The 13528-nt window shown below is 33.6% G+C and overlaps 1 protein-coding gene and 1 pseudogene across 1 annotated transcript; one reads left to right on the forward strand and one right to left on the reverse strand.

The window, feature by feature from the left end:
- Positions 1–1654: 1654 nt before the first annotated feature.
- LOC124847076 (BAG family molecular chaperone regulator 1-like) lies at positions 1655–3796 on the reverse strand (annotated as a pseudogene).
- Positions 3797–7066: 3270 nt separating this feature from the next.
- Positions 7067–8850, forward strand: LOC148204062 (uncharacterized). Its single transcript, XM_088107991.1, has 5 exons — positions 7067–7500; positions 7574–7700; positions 7798–8076; positions 8163–8267; positions 8353–8850. The coding sequence occupies exons 1-5, from the start codon at positions 7067–7069 to the stop codon at positions 8848–8850; spliced, it is 1443 nt and encodes a 480-aa protein (XP_087964117.1).
- Positions 8851–13528: the final 4678 nt, after the last annotated feature.

Here is a 13528-nt window from a genome sequence, read left to right on the forward strand (position 1 = left end):
TTCTGTCCTCGAAGCTTCAGTCCAGTCTGCCTCTTCTCCCTCTTGTCGAAGCTGCAGTCCACTTCTTCACTGCACTCTCTTCTCCGCTGTGAGTCCACCTCGCCTGCAGGGAGGCTCTTGTTCAGTGAAACCCGCACTCGACGTCACTGCTCGTAGATTCGGATTTCATTTGTCGAACACGGTGAGTAATCGAAGCTTTGAGGATTATTTTTGTTTTCGTTTTCTCTTTTTGTTCTTTGGAGGTTTGAAATAGCGACTTTGGAAACCCTAGGTTGGTTTCTTCGAAGTGGCAGAGATAAGCTGGAGTTGTAGTTGCGTTTTGGTCTTGGTAAGTTTGAATCGTTTAGATTTGAGGTTTATTTGAGTTATCTTTTCTCTCGGTGTTGTTACATTGTCCTATTTTTGCTCGTTGTTGTTTCGAGGTTTGAAATCGCGAATTTAGAAACCCTAGGTGATGGGGTCTTCGAAGTGGAAGAGATAAGATCGAGCTGCTATTGCCTTCTTCATTTAGTAAGTTTGAATTGCTTATATTTTGGTTTCGTTTTATTGTTTGTTATTGAAAATGGGTCTTGACGAAAACTAGTCACTGAAAATGGTTTGCTTCGTTATTGAAAATTTTATTTTGACTTTGATACAGGAGCTGAAGTGGTTGACAAGTGTGGGGTACCTCATTGGGAAGGCTTAAAGTGTTGTACAGTGAAGCAAAAGAGCTAGGTACTGAAGCAAGGTATGTTTACTCCTGAGTTTTGTTGTGTTGTTTCCCCCTGTTTTATGTTTAAAGTCCTTACTTTACTTCTTATGCAGTTTAGCATTAAATTGTATAAAGTTCATTTGAACTTCCTGGGAGCATTTTAATAGAACAATAGAGGAAGCTGCTGGATCAATCTCAAGGTTAGGAGAATTCTGGTGGTGTAGAGAAAAGAAACTAAGAAGAGCCAAAGTAAGTGGCCCTAAACATTATCTTTGATTCTGTGAAATATGGTGTTATGATTATATAATGGGTGAATGATTCTTTCTAATATGATGAATGCAAATTAACATGTACTTTGATTAGAATAAGGTTTTAGTTATGTTTAGCAATATTTGTATGTGACGTTGTGAAATTGGTCCGAATAGGGGTTTCAAGCAGAATAGGAAGAGTTTGAACAGTTCTCTAGGAACATTCAATTAATTGATTGATTAAGGTGCAATGTTGTATGATTGCTGGAGAACTTCACCTGATATAGTTTATAATCCAGAAAACCACACCATTAACTGACATTTTGGTTAAGAAATGAATATTTAGTAACCAAGGTAAGTAGTTCAATGCGCTTGGAATTGGTTAAGTGCAGGTTTGTTTAACGTGATAGGAGATATTGCGGTGTTACCTCTGGTTGCAAGTTTAATATATAGGTTTGTTAAGTGCAGGTTTGTTAAGAAATATGACATAACCTCTTTTTTAAGTGAGTTCATTAGACACCAAAATTATAGAAATGTAACTTTTTCTATGATGATCACTGTGATAGAAACCCCTTTATTTTTGAAGTATAAGTGACAGATTATAAAGGGTTGCAAACAAATCTAAAAACAGAAAAATAACGTAAAACAGATGACACTCAAAGTGAAAGACAAACCCAAATCACATCCATACAAGTGAGAGCACATGGTACGGTAGTTAGTTCAAGAGTTCCCAATTGAACTTGGGAAGACCTGAAGTATTGGACATTGGGGGTGGTGGGGGAGAGGATGTGGATTGAACAGGGATTAATGGTGGGGCAAAATCAAACAATTCCCAATTTGTGGTAACTACAACTCTTGAGGTGGAATTCCTTGAGGGTTGATGTTGTTCTTCATGGTAAAGTTGTAGGAAATTTTCATTTGAGTTCCCTGGTTGTATTTGTTGTTGTTGTTCCTGAATTGGTGCTAAGGGTAATCTATTATGTCCATTTGAGTGCTTTTGTTGTTGGTGTAAATCTGGTCCCAGTTTTTGGCCATTGAATGCTTTTGTTGATGCTGCACTGGTGCATGATGTCCATTGCTACCAAGCAAGGAATTGTTAATCTTCATCTAATCCAGAGTTTCAACATACTTTTGAACTCTTTTGACCTTCAAAATTAATTTTTCACTAACATTAGAACTATAAGTGCTTAAACAAATGTAATTTGAGATACACTGATAAACAAAAATCAGTAAAATGCATCTCAGTATCTAGCATGACCTGAATTTTCGTCTTTAAGTTGACATCCCCTTCAACCATTATACCATCTAGTTTAAGCAATTGATTCATCAATAACTCAATCAGATTAAGCACATCACCTTTGTTGCTCGAGTCATGAAATAGATGTGGTAAGATATTCTATTTTAAATATGGAAGTGATACATGCGAAGATTTAATCCATGTGTATTGTAATAATGTATTGGCTGTGAAGAGAGCATGGTGCCGTGAGCAATATTGTGTGATTGGAAGTTGTCCTGTAACTTTTAAATGCATTAAATCAATTGATGGATGATAATCAAATGATAAATGTTGTAGTATAGGTAAATAAAACTTAGTTATAGGTAAGTTTGAATAAAGTTGCATGATTGATCTACTCTGTCTCTTTATATGTATAGTTAATATAAGTTGGCTATGGATGCTTTGGTTGTGTGTGATCGGTCCAATCATAAATGTTGTCAGTACTATAATATGACATGAATGGCTAATCTTTGGATTTCATATTAGATGCTACACATCAGTTATTGTCACTGCATGAACTCTGTTGCTGAATAGGATAATGTTGACCATGGAATTTGAAGGTTATTTCATTTGGAAGTGGCAATGAATTTGGGCAAGATTAACAACCTATTGAAAATTATTCCAGTTGTTGAATGATAGATACTAGGTTTAGAGGTATGTATTTGCTAAATTGAAAAGGGAAAAAAGAAAATTGTACACTCTTGTTAACTTTCATATTAACTATAATAAAAATCAAGTTCTTCCATTTGAATAGAAACATTAGGTGTATTATGAATCAAAACTCTGTCCGACTCCATTGGTCCAAGACTTGAAGCAAACACCACAAACCTAAACTATCATATTACACTGCTTCAGACAGTTTTCTATATTCATCTAACTTCCAACAACTTTATTAATTTAGACAAAAACAGGACACAATTAAGCACTTTGGGGATTGTGCTTGATCTTGTGATATAGGAATAAGCTGCCAAACTTTACTTCACATTTTTGAATAAAAGTTCTTTTTCCCCACTTCTGACTCCACACCCTTCTTGAAACCAAGATCAGTGACTTTCATCTGTGAGCTAGTAAATTTCATGCATATCTATAAGATACATATGCTTGTATATACTGTTATGTAGCTGTCGTAAACAGTAATAGACAGTGGTGGATAGTGCATATAGGTCTGGTTTTATTTGATATCTGTACTCTTTGTATTAGTCTTTTGAGGTGGATTATGGGAGCTAAGCAAAGAGATTTTTATTAAAAACTTGAAATAATGCATGAACCTACACCCTAGAGAGAAGAAAGGGACTATAGTTGTAATATGATTGAAAGAAGAAAAAAAGAGAAATGGTGTGTCCGTGATTGTCTATACTAATTGGTGATTGTCCAGATATAATTACTTGACATTAAGAGACAAAATTGACTGTAGTTGGCAATGTTTGACATCTTCAATGAACTTGTTTAGAGCTTAACATAATGAAGCAATTCTTCAAACCTCCTCAACCAAAGGTTGGTGGAATGAATAGAGGAACCTTGTTCCCTCAGTAACGGGCAAAGAATGAGCTTGTACTGAAAACTGACATTTACAATATTCATGGGATGGAGAGAGAGATAAAGATAATCTTGTGCAGTACCACAAAAGGATGATTTGATTACTCCTGTAATATGAACTGATCAATAAGTATTTTATTTAGATTTCACATTAGGGTCGACCCTACTTTTTTTCATCGAACAAAGTGAGGAAAAACCTTAATGTGGTGTTCCAAAAGTCAAGAAAAAGAAGTTATCCGATTGCAAGATATAGAAGCCGGTCTAGAAGAAGTGGACCCCAACAATGTACCATCAGTTGAACGCTATATGGATGAAGAAACAAGTGAATCGGAAGAAGAATGCAGTGAAGAGGGACAAAGTGAAGATGAGGATGAAGATTCATTTCACAGTTCTAGCAGTGAATAGAGTTACGATGTGTTGGTGTACCCATGGGTGATCATAAACCCATACTTGTAGAGGGGAGAAAGAAGAAGTGATGAATTCATTTATAGTTAACTATAAACTAGTTTAGGAAAACTGTAATGTACTTAAAAACAGCTCAAAGTAACTGATCTGAACTATTTTTTAGTTCAGTACAATTCAGTTAACTGTTTTATTCAGTTAACTGTTTTATTCATGAAAATCCAATCCCCTCGCATAATTACTCTGCTTTTATCTAAGTTTGTAATACGTGTTGAATGTGGAGTGTAGTTTTGTGTTCATTTTAGTAGCTCTTTGGTTTGATTGTGAAGTCTATCGTCTTTTGGCATCTTTTAGAATTGGATCAACTACTAATAGTTAGATCATCCAATAACGGATTATAGAGCAATTTTCAATCTATGGTCCTAAGAGGGTATTATGTCGTGTGGTGATCTGATGTTGACATTAGTTGGGTAGAGCATAGTTTAAGATATTTGAATATTTGGAAAGAAGATAAGTCAGTGGTTGTAAGAAGAGACTGGGTTTTGATTATTTGCTTAAATTATAAGTATAAACCAGATTCAGTTTCATAGTCACGTGGAATTCACATGGTCACCATCTATCCTTTATATGGGTCACACATGTACCCTGCTACACTGACTAAGGTGACCCCATAACTCTAAAGACTTAGTGTTTGTTTTGGATATCACTTTTTGAATGGCTGACTTGGCTCTGTCCTTACTAGCAAATGGCAAGTTTCAAGTTAGTCTCCCCAGCTTGCTGCTAAATTTGAAGATGCCATAACACAAAAGTTTCCGATGACCTATTTACATATACATCATACTCCCCCAATCTTTCTCCTCTGTTTCTCATAATGCTCTCCTCAATGATGAGAATTCTGGAAACGTTACTTCGCTGATATGAAAACGTTCCTAAAATAAAATTTCAAAAGCTATTTATGTAAAATTCTACAAAACTAATTATGGAGCACATCTATACCCCTGTTTCAATAATTAGTGGATTTGAACCAAAATTTATATCTGCTTTGCACTGTTCTGTAAAAAAAATAAGTGCCAATGAGAAACTTTAAGACCTATGTTTAAGAGATATTTTTTACAACTATCATTGACAATCCATCTTTAATTAATAAAACATTTAATCGTGAAAAAAATGTAATTATATTGTTCAGAATGACTAAGATAAATTGATTGTAATTTTCTAAAAATGTGAAATAGCTGTTAACTGATATCAAAGTATCAGCACTCCAGTTGATCTTGGAATTTGTTGAACACCCTTCGAGTGCGGTGTCATGTATCAACCACAAATCCAGAGATTCATAGGTACAAAAGTCAACTTAACTCTTAATAGATCAGCAACTTCACCAAATAACCATGGTACAATGCATAGGAAACAAAACAATCACTCTGGTTACCAGTTTCTGAGAGACAATTGAGCCATAAAACGCATGCATGCAGCAATCCCTTATGTAACAACTTCAGTTGCATCTTCAGCCACTCAATTCAACGACACAATTGCCCAAATACTTTCTCCATCATAGACCTAACCTAACCCAGTGAACTATCACACTAACATAACATTTAATTCAGTTATACCTCTACCATTCATTGGATAAAAGGTGAGTGTCCAGAAAACGTAGGCTGCTTAATAATGCTGTTCTGTAAAATCTAGATGGACCATCATAGTGTAACATTTTTAAACCAGTTCTCAAATGAGGGACCCAGAAACAAAATTGTTCTAGAATTTACTGTATACAGTCACAGTTGTCATTATACATAAACTGTCAACCATAAATTTGAAGGTTAAACATCTTCATAAAGACAACACAGGCAGGACTTCATGTAAATTCAAACACAATACTACCATGAAATAGCACAATGTTTGTCATTTCTAATGAACTGCAAAATCTTGAATTTCACTGAGTTTTGACTCCATTTAAAAGGAGTATACTCAATAACAAACTAAACATTAAAAGTACTTAGATACACACAGGAACTAATAAACAGAAACAGAGCAACACTGTAAATAAAATTCTGCAATATCCACAAGATACCCAACAAAAATGTACATCCAATTGCAAGAGGCAATAACTCCTTAAGAAACAACGAGGCTTAAAGAATTCCCCAATGCTATACGACACATCAGGTTGAAAGTCTTGCTGAGACAAGTTCCTCAGTAAAAACTAAAAACTGATTAAAAAAGTAAAAGGAAACAGAAGAACTAAAACATAAAAAAGTAAATTGAATCTGATTTTATGCACACATACTAATATATATATACTACACTCGAATTTGTGGCTGTATATCCTCCTTGTCTCGTAGTCTTTTCCAGCTCTTCATCTTCAGATGTAATGACTTGCTATCTCAAGTTGCATAAGAATAATCTGAACTGTCCATTAGAGTTTTTGACTGGCAGCAACAAGTTGACTGGTCCAACAGTTCACACATCCCTATCTCAGATCAATTCACGTTCAAATTAGACTTCTCTCTTGTAACTTCAGATTACTGTCAGGTGGAGGTTTCCCACTGCACTACTCTTCACAGCACCTAGACCAGCTTACCAACAATATCTCTCCAGTTTACTGCACTATAAAATGAAGTTTTTTCACTGCAAAAAAAAAAACTTCATTTTATAACTAACAAATCCCATAGCAGAAGCCACTTACCACCCCAATAGAAACCAATTTAGTGGAAGCCACTTACCACCCCAATAGAAACCAACAAATCCCATAGCAGAAGCACCTTTCCTTTTCAAGGCTTCAATAATAGGTTTTGCAATTTTTCCCTGCACATTTAATAGGTAATATCATAATAACACAAAATGTTCTTTTCTTACTTTTCCTTTCTATTCAATTGTAAACATAAATTGACCGTACAATTTTGTTTTTTGTTCAAGAATATGGCATCAGATGGTTGTGACCCTCCTATTCCACCTTCAAAATCAGAAAAGGACAAGGGCAAGAAGAAATCTTATATGGTCAAGTTGTTAAACCGTTTCAATAACGTAAATGCTTCAAGTAGTCAGCCATCTACACCTACCTCTACCTCCACTGCTAGATTTGTTCCACCACCTTTACAAGTTCCTGGTTTGACACCTACTCCACCACCAATTCCACCTTCGTTGCAAGTTCCTCCTTTGACACCTAGTTCACAACAATTTGCTGCTGATCAATGGAGATCACCCTCCCCCCATGTTGGTTCTAACCCAACAACTCCCACAAATATGCCATCACCATCTCCTATAGGGGATAACCCTCCACGTTCAAGTTCAGCAGCCAATGACTTTGAAGATGTTTCCAACAATCGTCCAATCATTACACCTATTGGAGGAGGGTAAGAAAACATCAATTTAATGTTCCAAGCATATACTGTATTATTCTAATATTTGACTTTTATTTTGGTATAGCTTTTATCCAACAAAAACAGCATCCAAAGCAATCACAGCCACCATCAAGGCACAGTTTGATGAGCCATGGGTGACATGGGGACAAATACCTCAGACACGAAGAGATGTTTTCTTTGAGCGTTTTAGGGTACACTTGTGTTCATTTACATTATGTACTACACTTAATTTTAAATGTTAAAAGGTCCTCAATTATCTTATCCAATATTCATCTTTTTTGTCAACAGAGAAAGGTTTCATGGAGGTCTAACCATGAAGAAAAGGTGAAAAAAAATTTCCACACAAAAGCATCTCATAGATTATCTGAGATGTTTAAAAAAGCTCGAACAGAAGGAAAAAAACCTGATTGGATGGGGGATATTGTTTGGAATGGTCTTTTGGAGAAGTGGAACATGCCACTTTATAGACAAAAATGTGAAACGGCCAAAAAGAACAGGACATCTGACAAGGGTGGTTGTTTGCACACTGGGGGATCCATTAGCGTGCATGAGCATGCAATTCGTCTGGTACATATAAATTTATTTTTACATTTCTATACGGATAAACTTTAAAAATATTTGATGTTAACAACTTACATCTTCTTTGCTTGCAGTCACAGGAGCTTGGTCGGTCAGTGCATGTTGATGAAATATTTCAGCAGACACATATTCGAGCATCAACAGGAGAATTTGTCGATGAAAGGTCTAGGCGGACACATGTTAGTTTCTACTAACTTATTCTTTATTAGGTTATATAATTCTTAGGTCTATCTATTTAACGATAATCATGTATTCATTTAACAGGAAGAGTTTGAAGCCAGATTTTCTCAAATAAGATCTGAGACAGCATCCGTTGGGGCTTCAACATGTGCTCCCCTAGACCCTGCAGATGAGGAAAGATTGAGGAACCAATGTTGGTTGGATGTTGCTGGTGGAAGGTACAAGGGACGCGTATACGGCATTGGAAATGTCAGTGCTCAAGATGACTGTGTCGATAGTTACATACAACAGACACAGGCATCTTCTTCTCAGCAACCGATTGCAGAGGACATTCTTAACCTCCACACACGAGTATCAACCCATGATGACCAACTTCGACAGATGAACTCTCAATTGCAAGGCTTTATTGGTGTCATGATGCAGTATCTTCCACCTCCTGCAGCCGCAATTGCACAACAATTTCTTCAATCCCAGAATCAGCCACAAGCTAATGTTCAACCACAACAACCACAGCAACCAACAGATCAACCACAACAACCAACAGATCAACCACAAGATGATACTGTTTATGGAGATTACTAGTTATGTTTTTAGAAGTAGGACATGTGTATGACTCACACTTTATGTAAACTTATTTGAACTTATTATGATTAACAATTATGTAAACTTTCTTATTATGATTAATGTGAAATGCATGTTTGTAGGTTTTAAAGACTTAATTTATTTATCAAATTTGTGAATGGATATAATGTCCAGGTCTTGTGAATTATCTGTGTGGTATGGGCAGGTCTTGTAAATTGTCTCTTTTTGGATGTTGGATGACCAGGTCTGCTATTCAAGTCAAGCTGTATCTAATTTATATACGGAATATCCGTATATAAATTATATACGGAATATCCGTATATAACTTATATACGGATAATCCGTATATAAGTTATATACGGATTATCCGTATATAAGTTATATACGGATAAGCCGTATGTAAGTTATATACGGAATATCCGTATATAAGTTATATACGGAATATTCGTATATAAATTACATACGGAATATCCGTATATAACTTATATACGGATTATCCGTATATAAGTTATATACGGATAATCCGTATGTAATCTTATCTACGCCCCTTTTATATACGGATTTTTGACCGTATATAATCCGTATATAACACCACTTTTTATACGGATTTTCGATGTTATATACGGATTTTGGCCGTATATAAATGCGATTTTTCTTGTAGTGTGTGGTGCTCGTTTAAGTTAAATATTTCATTCTTCCCGATTATATTTTGTATTAATGTTGGTATTTTCATTCACTAGTCACTGCTTTGTGCTCTAAAGTTTGCATTTTTGCGTTTTTAGCTTAATCCTGAGTTGGTAAAATCATTAAAAATAACTAGAAAATAATTTTTCAGTCAATTTTTTTTATAGTAACTTCTATTAGGTTGTATTCAAATGTAGAGTGTTTAACTTTGATATATTGATCACATGTTTAGAATTGTGAAGATTTGGTGATGAAAAACTTCAAATATTCGTAACTTTTATCACGGGTCTGAAATGGAAACACTCCAAAAATGAAAATTGTTGAAAATGGAGCAACGAACACACTCGTCAATGCCCAAAGAAAATTGAGATTCTAGAATTTTAAAAAATCCACTTAAGGTATTTTTTTTTTCTTAGTATTTTTCACTTTTTTTTTATTTAGCACGAGGAAAATTTTGTCAAAGGGATATATGCTATGGTGCTACCAACATTCAATTTGCAAGTATGACCTCCATCCAAATGATCGCTCCTGTGCTAGTAGGCTCCATTGTAGTCCACTACATCCACCATTTAAAGCTTCTTCAGTCTCTCATTCTCACATATCATATATGGTAACTGAAAAAACCGCCAGCCACCATTTGGATAACCCATTGAGAGAGACTTTCAGCTACGAGGAAACTATTCATAGTCAATTCTTAATTTAATTTAATTTTATCCCATCATATCATTTTTAATACAATATTTTTTTTATAAAAAATCTTGTAAAGCACATATTTTGATGTTTAGTTTTTTTTTAATACAAAGTAATATAAATTATAAAAAAAAATTTTATAACTTAAAATCTTATTTATATATAAGATCTTAACTTTTTTGGTATGATGAAATAGAAAGGTATTATTATTACTATTATAAAAATATAAATGAGCGGTCCCATTAAAAAAGAAAGGAAAGGCAGTTGCAGTAGGTGGAGGGTCCACAGATAGTTGCCTTTCTGTGCCATAATGGGAAGGCAATGATTCATGTTGGACCCACAAATCATGGGTTAGTGCTAAGCCCACTTATGCCCACCATGCCCACATCTTTTCTGAGTGCAACGAGCTTTATAAATCATTGAGATTAATCCAAAACAAACATAAACTTAAATTCTCTATTCCCACCACCCTCTTACTCTTCTTCATTTCTAATCTGCATTTCCGGATATCCACTCTCTCACTTTAGTTTTTGTTATTTTAGATTTTCATGGCTTTTAGTTTTACATATCCTATGATCTTCAATGGGTCATTGGAAGTTTTGGAATGGAATGATGCTATTAGAGCAACTTGGGTGCTTTTTAAACCCCTTGCATCAATTCTCCTTTCAGTTTTAAGTCACAAAAAACTAAAAGGCTACATTTTTCATCGCATATTTCCCACTTGAATATGCAAATATTAGGTCCCCAATATCGTACCGGACACGCATAGAAGATTTAATACCTCAATGAGTGGCACCAATAAGGTTGTCATAGAAGATTTGGAGTTGGATCAAAAGTGTGCTTGATGCGTATAATGATGATTATTTTTTCTATTCGTATAAAGCAAATCGGACCACTACATAAATCCAAGATTACTCCCTTCTTTTTTATATCAAAGAATCCAGTTAAATGTACTTAGTGAAACGAATAAGAACATTCTACGAACAAATTATTGTCGTAAGTTTAATTTATACACTGATAGTGAGTAAAAAGGATTGTTCCTTGAATCTTTGTCATTATCTTAAGGAAGTTTCCTTCCATCGCTTGTTTTTATTATTAGTGCATGGAGCACTAGCTAGAATGGTCCAAGATGTAATTGATTGCACTAGAATGCTACCCCTAAAACACATTTCATCTAATAATTTAGCGCTACTTTATTTACAATTTTATAATTTGTTGTTCTTGTGTATTTTTAGATATAAGGATGGGTCTGGACCATTGAATCTGACTATTCCTGCGATGTGAATCAATGCCTTCCTCTGCACATCAATCACACATCACTAACAGGTGTTCTTCCTCAAAATAATTTGTATTCGACCTAACTGCTAAGGACACGTAATCTCTTATTTTTATAACTTTAACTATGATTTGATCAGAAATCATCCAACTTTAATAAACAAAATAAAAGTTTATTCAAAATGCACTTTCAAATTACGTTTCCATGAGAAATCATCAAATAACTGAAAGTGAATCTCGATATAAATGCTATTAATAGGTTTTAGTAATCTTAATTATTTGTGAATTTCGGATTGAAAAATAAAATCAATTAGAAACAAAATAGTCACTCTTTTTTTGAAAAGACGGTGCAGTTTAAATGACCCTTTTATACGACATTTGAGAAACGGCCCTTCTGGCTAACGAAAATCCATATTTGGCACAAATTACCCCAGCACTAATGTGTTCTATTGGGTGGATTTACTCTTTATAGAGATTGTTTATAGAGATTGAGAGACGCAGATTTACTATTATGATTCGTGTTTATTTTCAGTCATTTTAGGGTGAGGGAAGAAAATGTATTTGTGAGATACATCGGTTTTTTAATCTCGGTTGAAGTGAGGTGATTTGAAAATGAGATACAAGTTTTACCATTTTACTCTCATAAAAATCACATTGATTATATGGATGTATTTTAAACTTTTAAGTAGTGAGAATCAATTTTGAGTGAAATAAAACCGATTTTGTGATTATATGTACCATGTCTAGAGAAAGCAACGCTAAACCAACCTAATGGGTAGCTATTAGAGTTATTGGACTAAAATTGGATCGTGATTAACTCTTCACTAATCTCAAACTCATGACAAAAACTATAAATACAGGTCAAATCTAAGTGGTAGATGAATTGCATTTACTGCACATTTATTATTGTTCTATTGATTTACTGAACTATTCGTATGCTGACTTTGGTGACTCAGCCCATAACCGAAACAATATAATTTAATGGGGTGGAACCGATTCCCATAATTGTGGGAGTTTCAATAGCTAAGATTTATACTTTTGTTAAACTATAAACTATGACACCATCTTTGTTTCCATGACCTTGATATAAACATTGTCAACACTAATCAAAATACATGTTGTATATTCACGAAACCAAAATAAAATGACAATTGACAAAAACAACTTTTATATTAAAAAAAGCTAACAAAATCTTGTGAATGTAAAGAAAAGCAAAAGAAATATATATATATATATATATATATATATATATATATATATAATTAATCATAATAATAAATAATATTGACAATAAATAATAATATATTAATTTTAATTATATAAACAAAATAATAATTTTAAATTTTAATTTATTAAAACTTTATTTTTTATCTATCATTATCCTTCATAAATTTTATTATCAAATTCATTTTTTATACTTCCAACTTTTTTTAAATATACAAAAGCTTTATCTTGAAATTTATCTATTTACTCTCTCCCATATCCATATTTTAATAGGAGACTATAAATAAATGATAAAATAAAATATAGAAAGATTGACATAATAAGACAATAAAAAATTGGACACGCAGTGTATAATGTTTTTATGCTCTCAACCCTTTAGTAATTGTCATCTGTTAATCCTTCAACATATATGTTTGGAAATGTCAAAATTTTATATATGTATAAAAGCTTTTGAAGATATAAAATATATTAAAAATATATATAAAATTATAAAAATATTATAAATTATATATTAATTTATATAAATATAAAAATATCTGGGAGGGTCAAAGACACCCTCTGTCACCACCGTTAAGGTCCACCACTGTTGGTAATATATATATATTATTCTATAATAATCGGGTTATACAGTTATACTAAGTTAAAATGATGTATCATATTTTTATTTAGGATCGTTATGTTACTGTTTATCAGTAAACTTGTGCTTCCGTATTTTTGTTTAGTATCAGTATTTTTTGGGATGTTTATCAGTCTAATGGAGATGGTCTGTATTATATAAATGAATGTAAATTCGAAAGTTGATATT

Source organism: Vigna umbellata, chromosome 2 (genome assembly GCF_029865625.1).
Source record: "Vigna umbellata cultivar VRB3 chromosome 2, Vumbellata_1.0, whole genome shotgun sequence".
Taxonomy (NCBI): Eukaryota; Viridiplantae; Streptophyta; class Magnoliopsida; order Fabales; family Fabaceae; genus Vigna; species Vigna umbellata.

Excerpts from the sequence above, each read along its gene's own strand:
- LOC148204062 (XM_088107991.1), top strand. The coding sequence starts at position 7,067 with ATGGCATCAGATGGTTGTGACCCTCCTATTCCACCTTCAAAATCAGAA. Across the intron at positions 7,501-7,573 it reads ATTACACCTATTGGAGGAGG|CTTTTATCCAACAAAAACAG; the intron begins GTAAGAAAACAT and ends ATTTTGGTATAG. Across the intron at positions 8,077-8,162 it reads ATGAGCATGCAATTCGTCTG|TCACAGGAGCTTGGTCGGTC; the intron begins GTACATATAAAT and ends CTTTGCTTGCAG.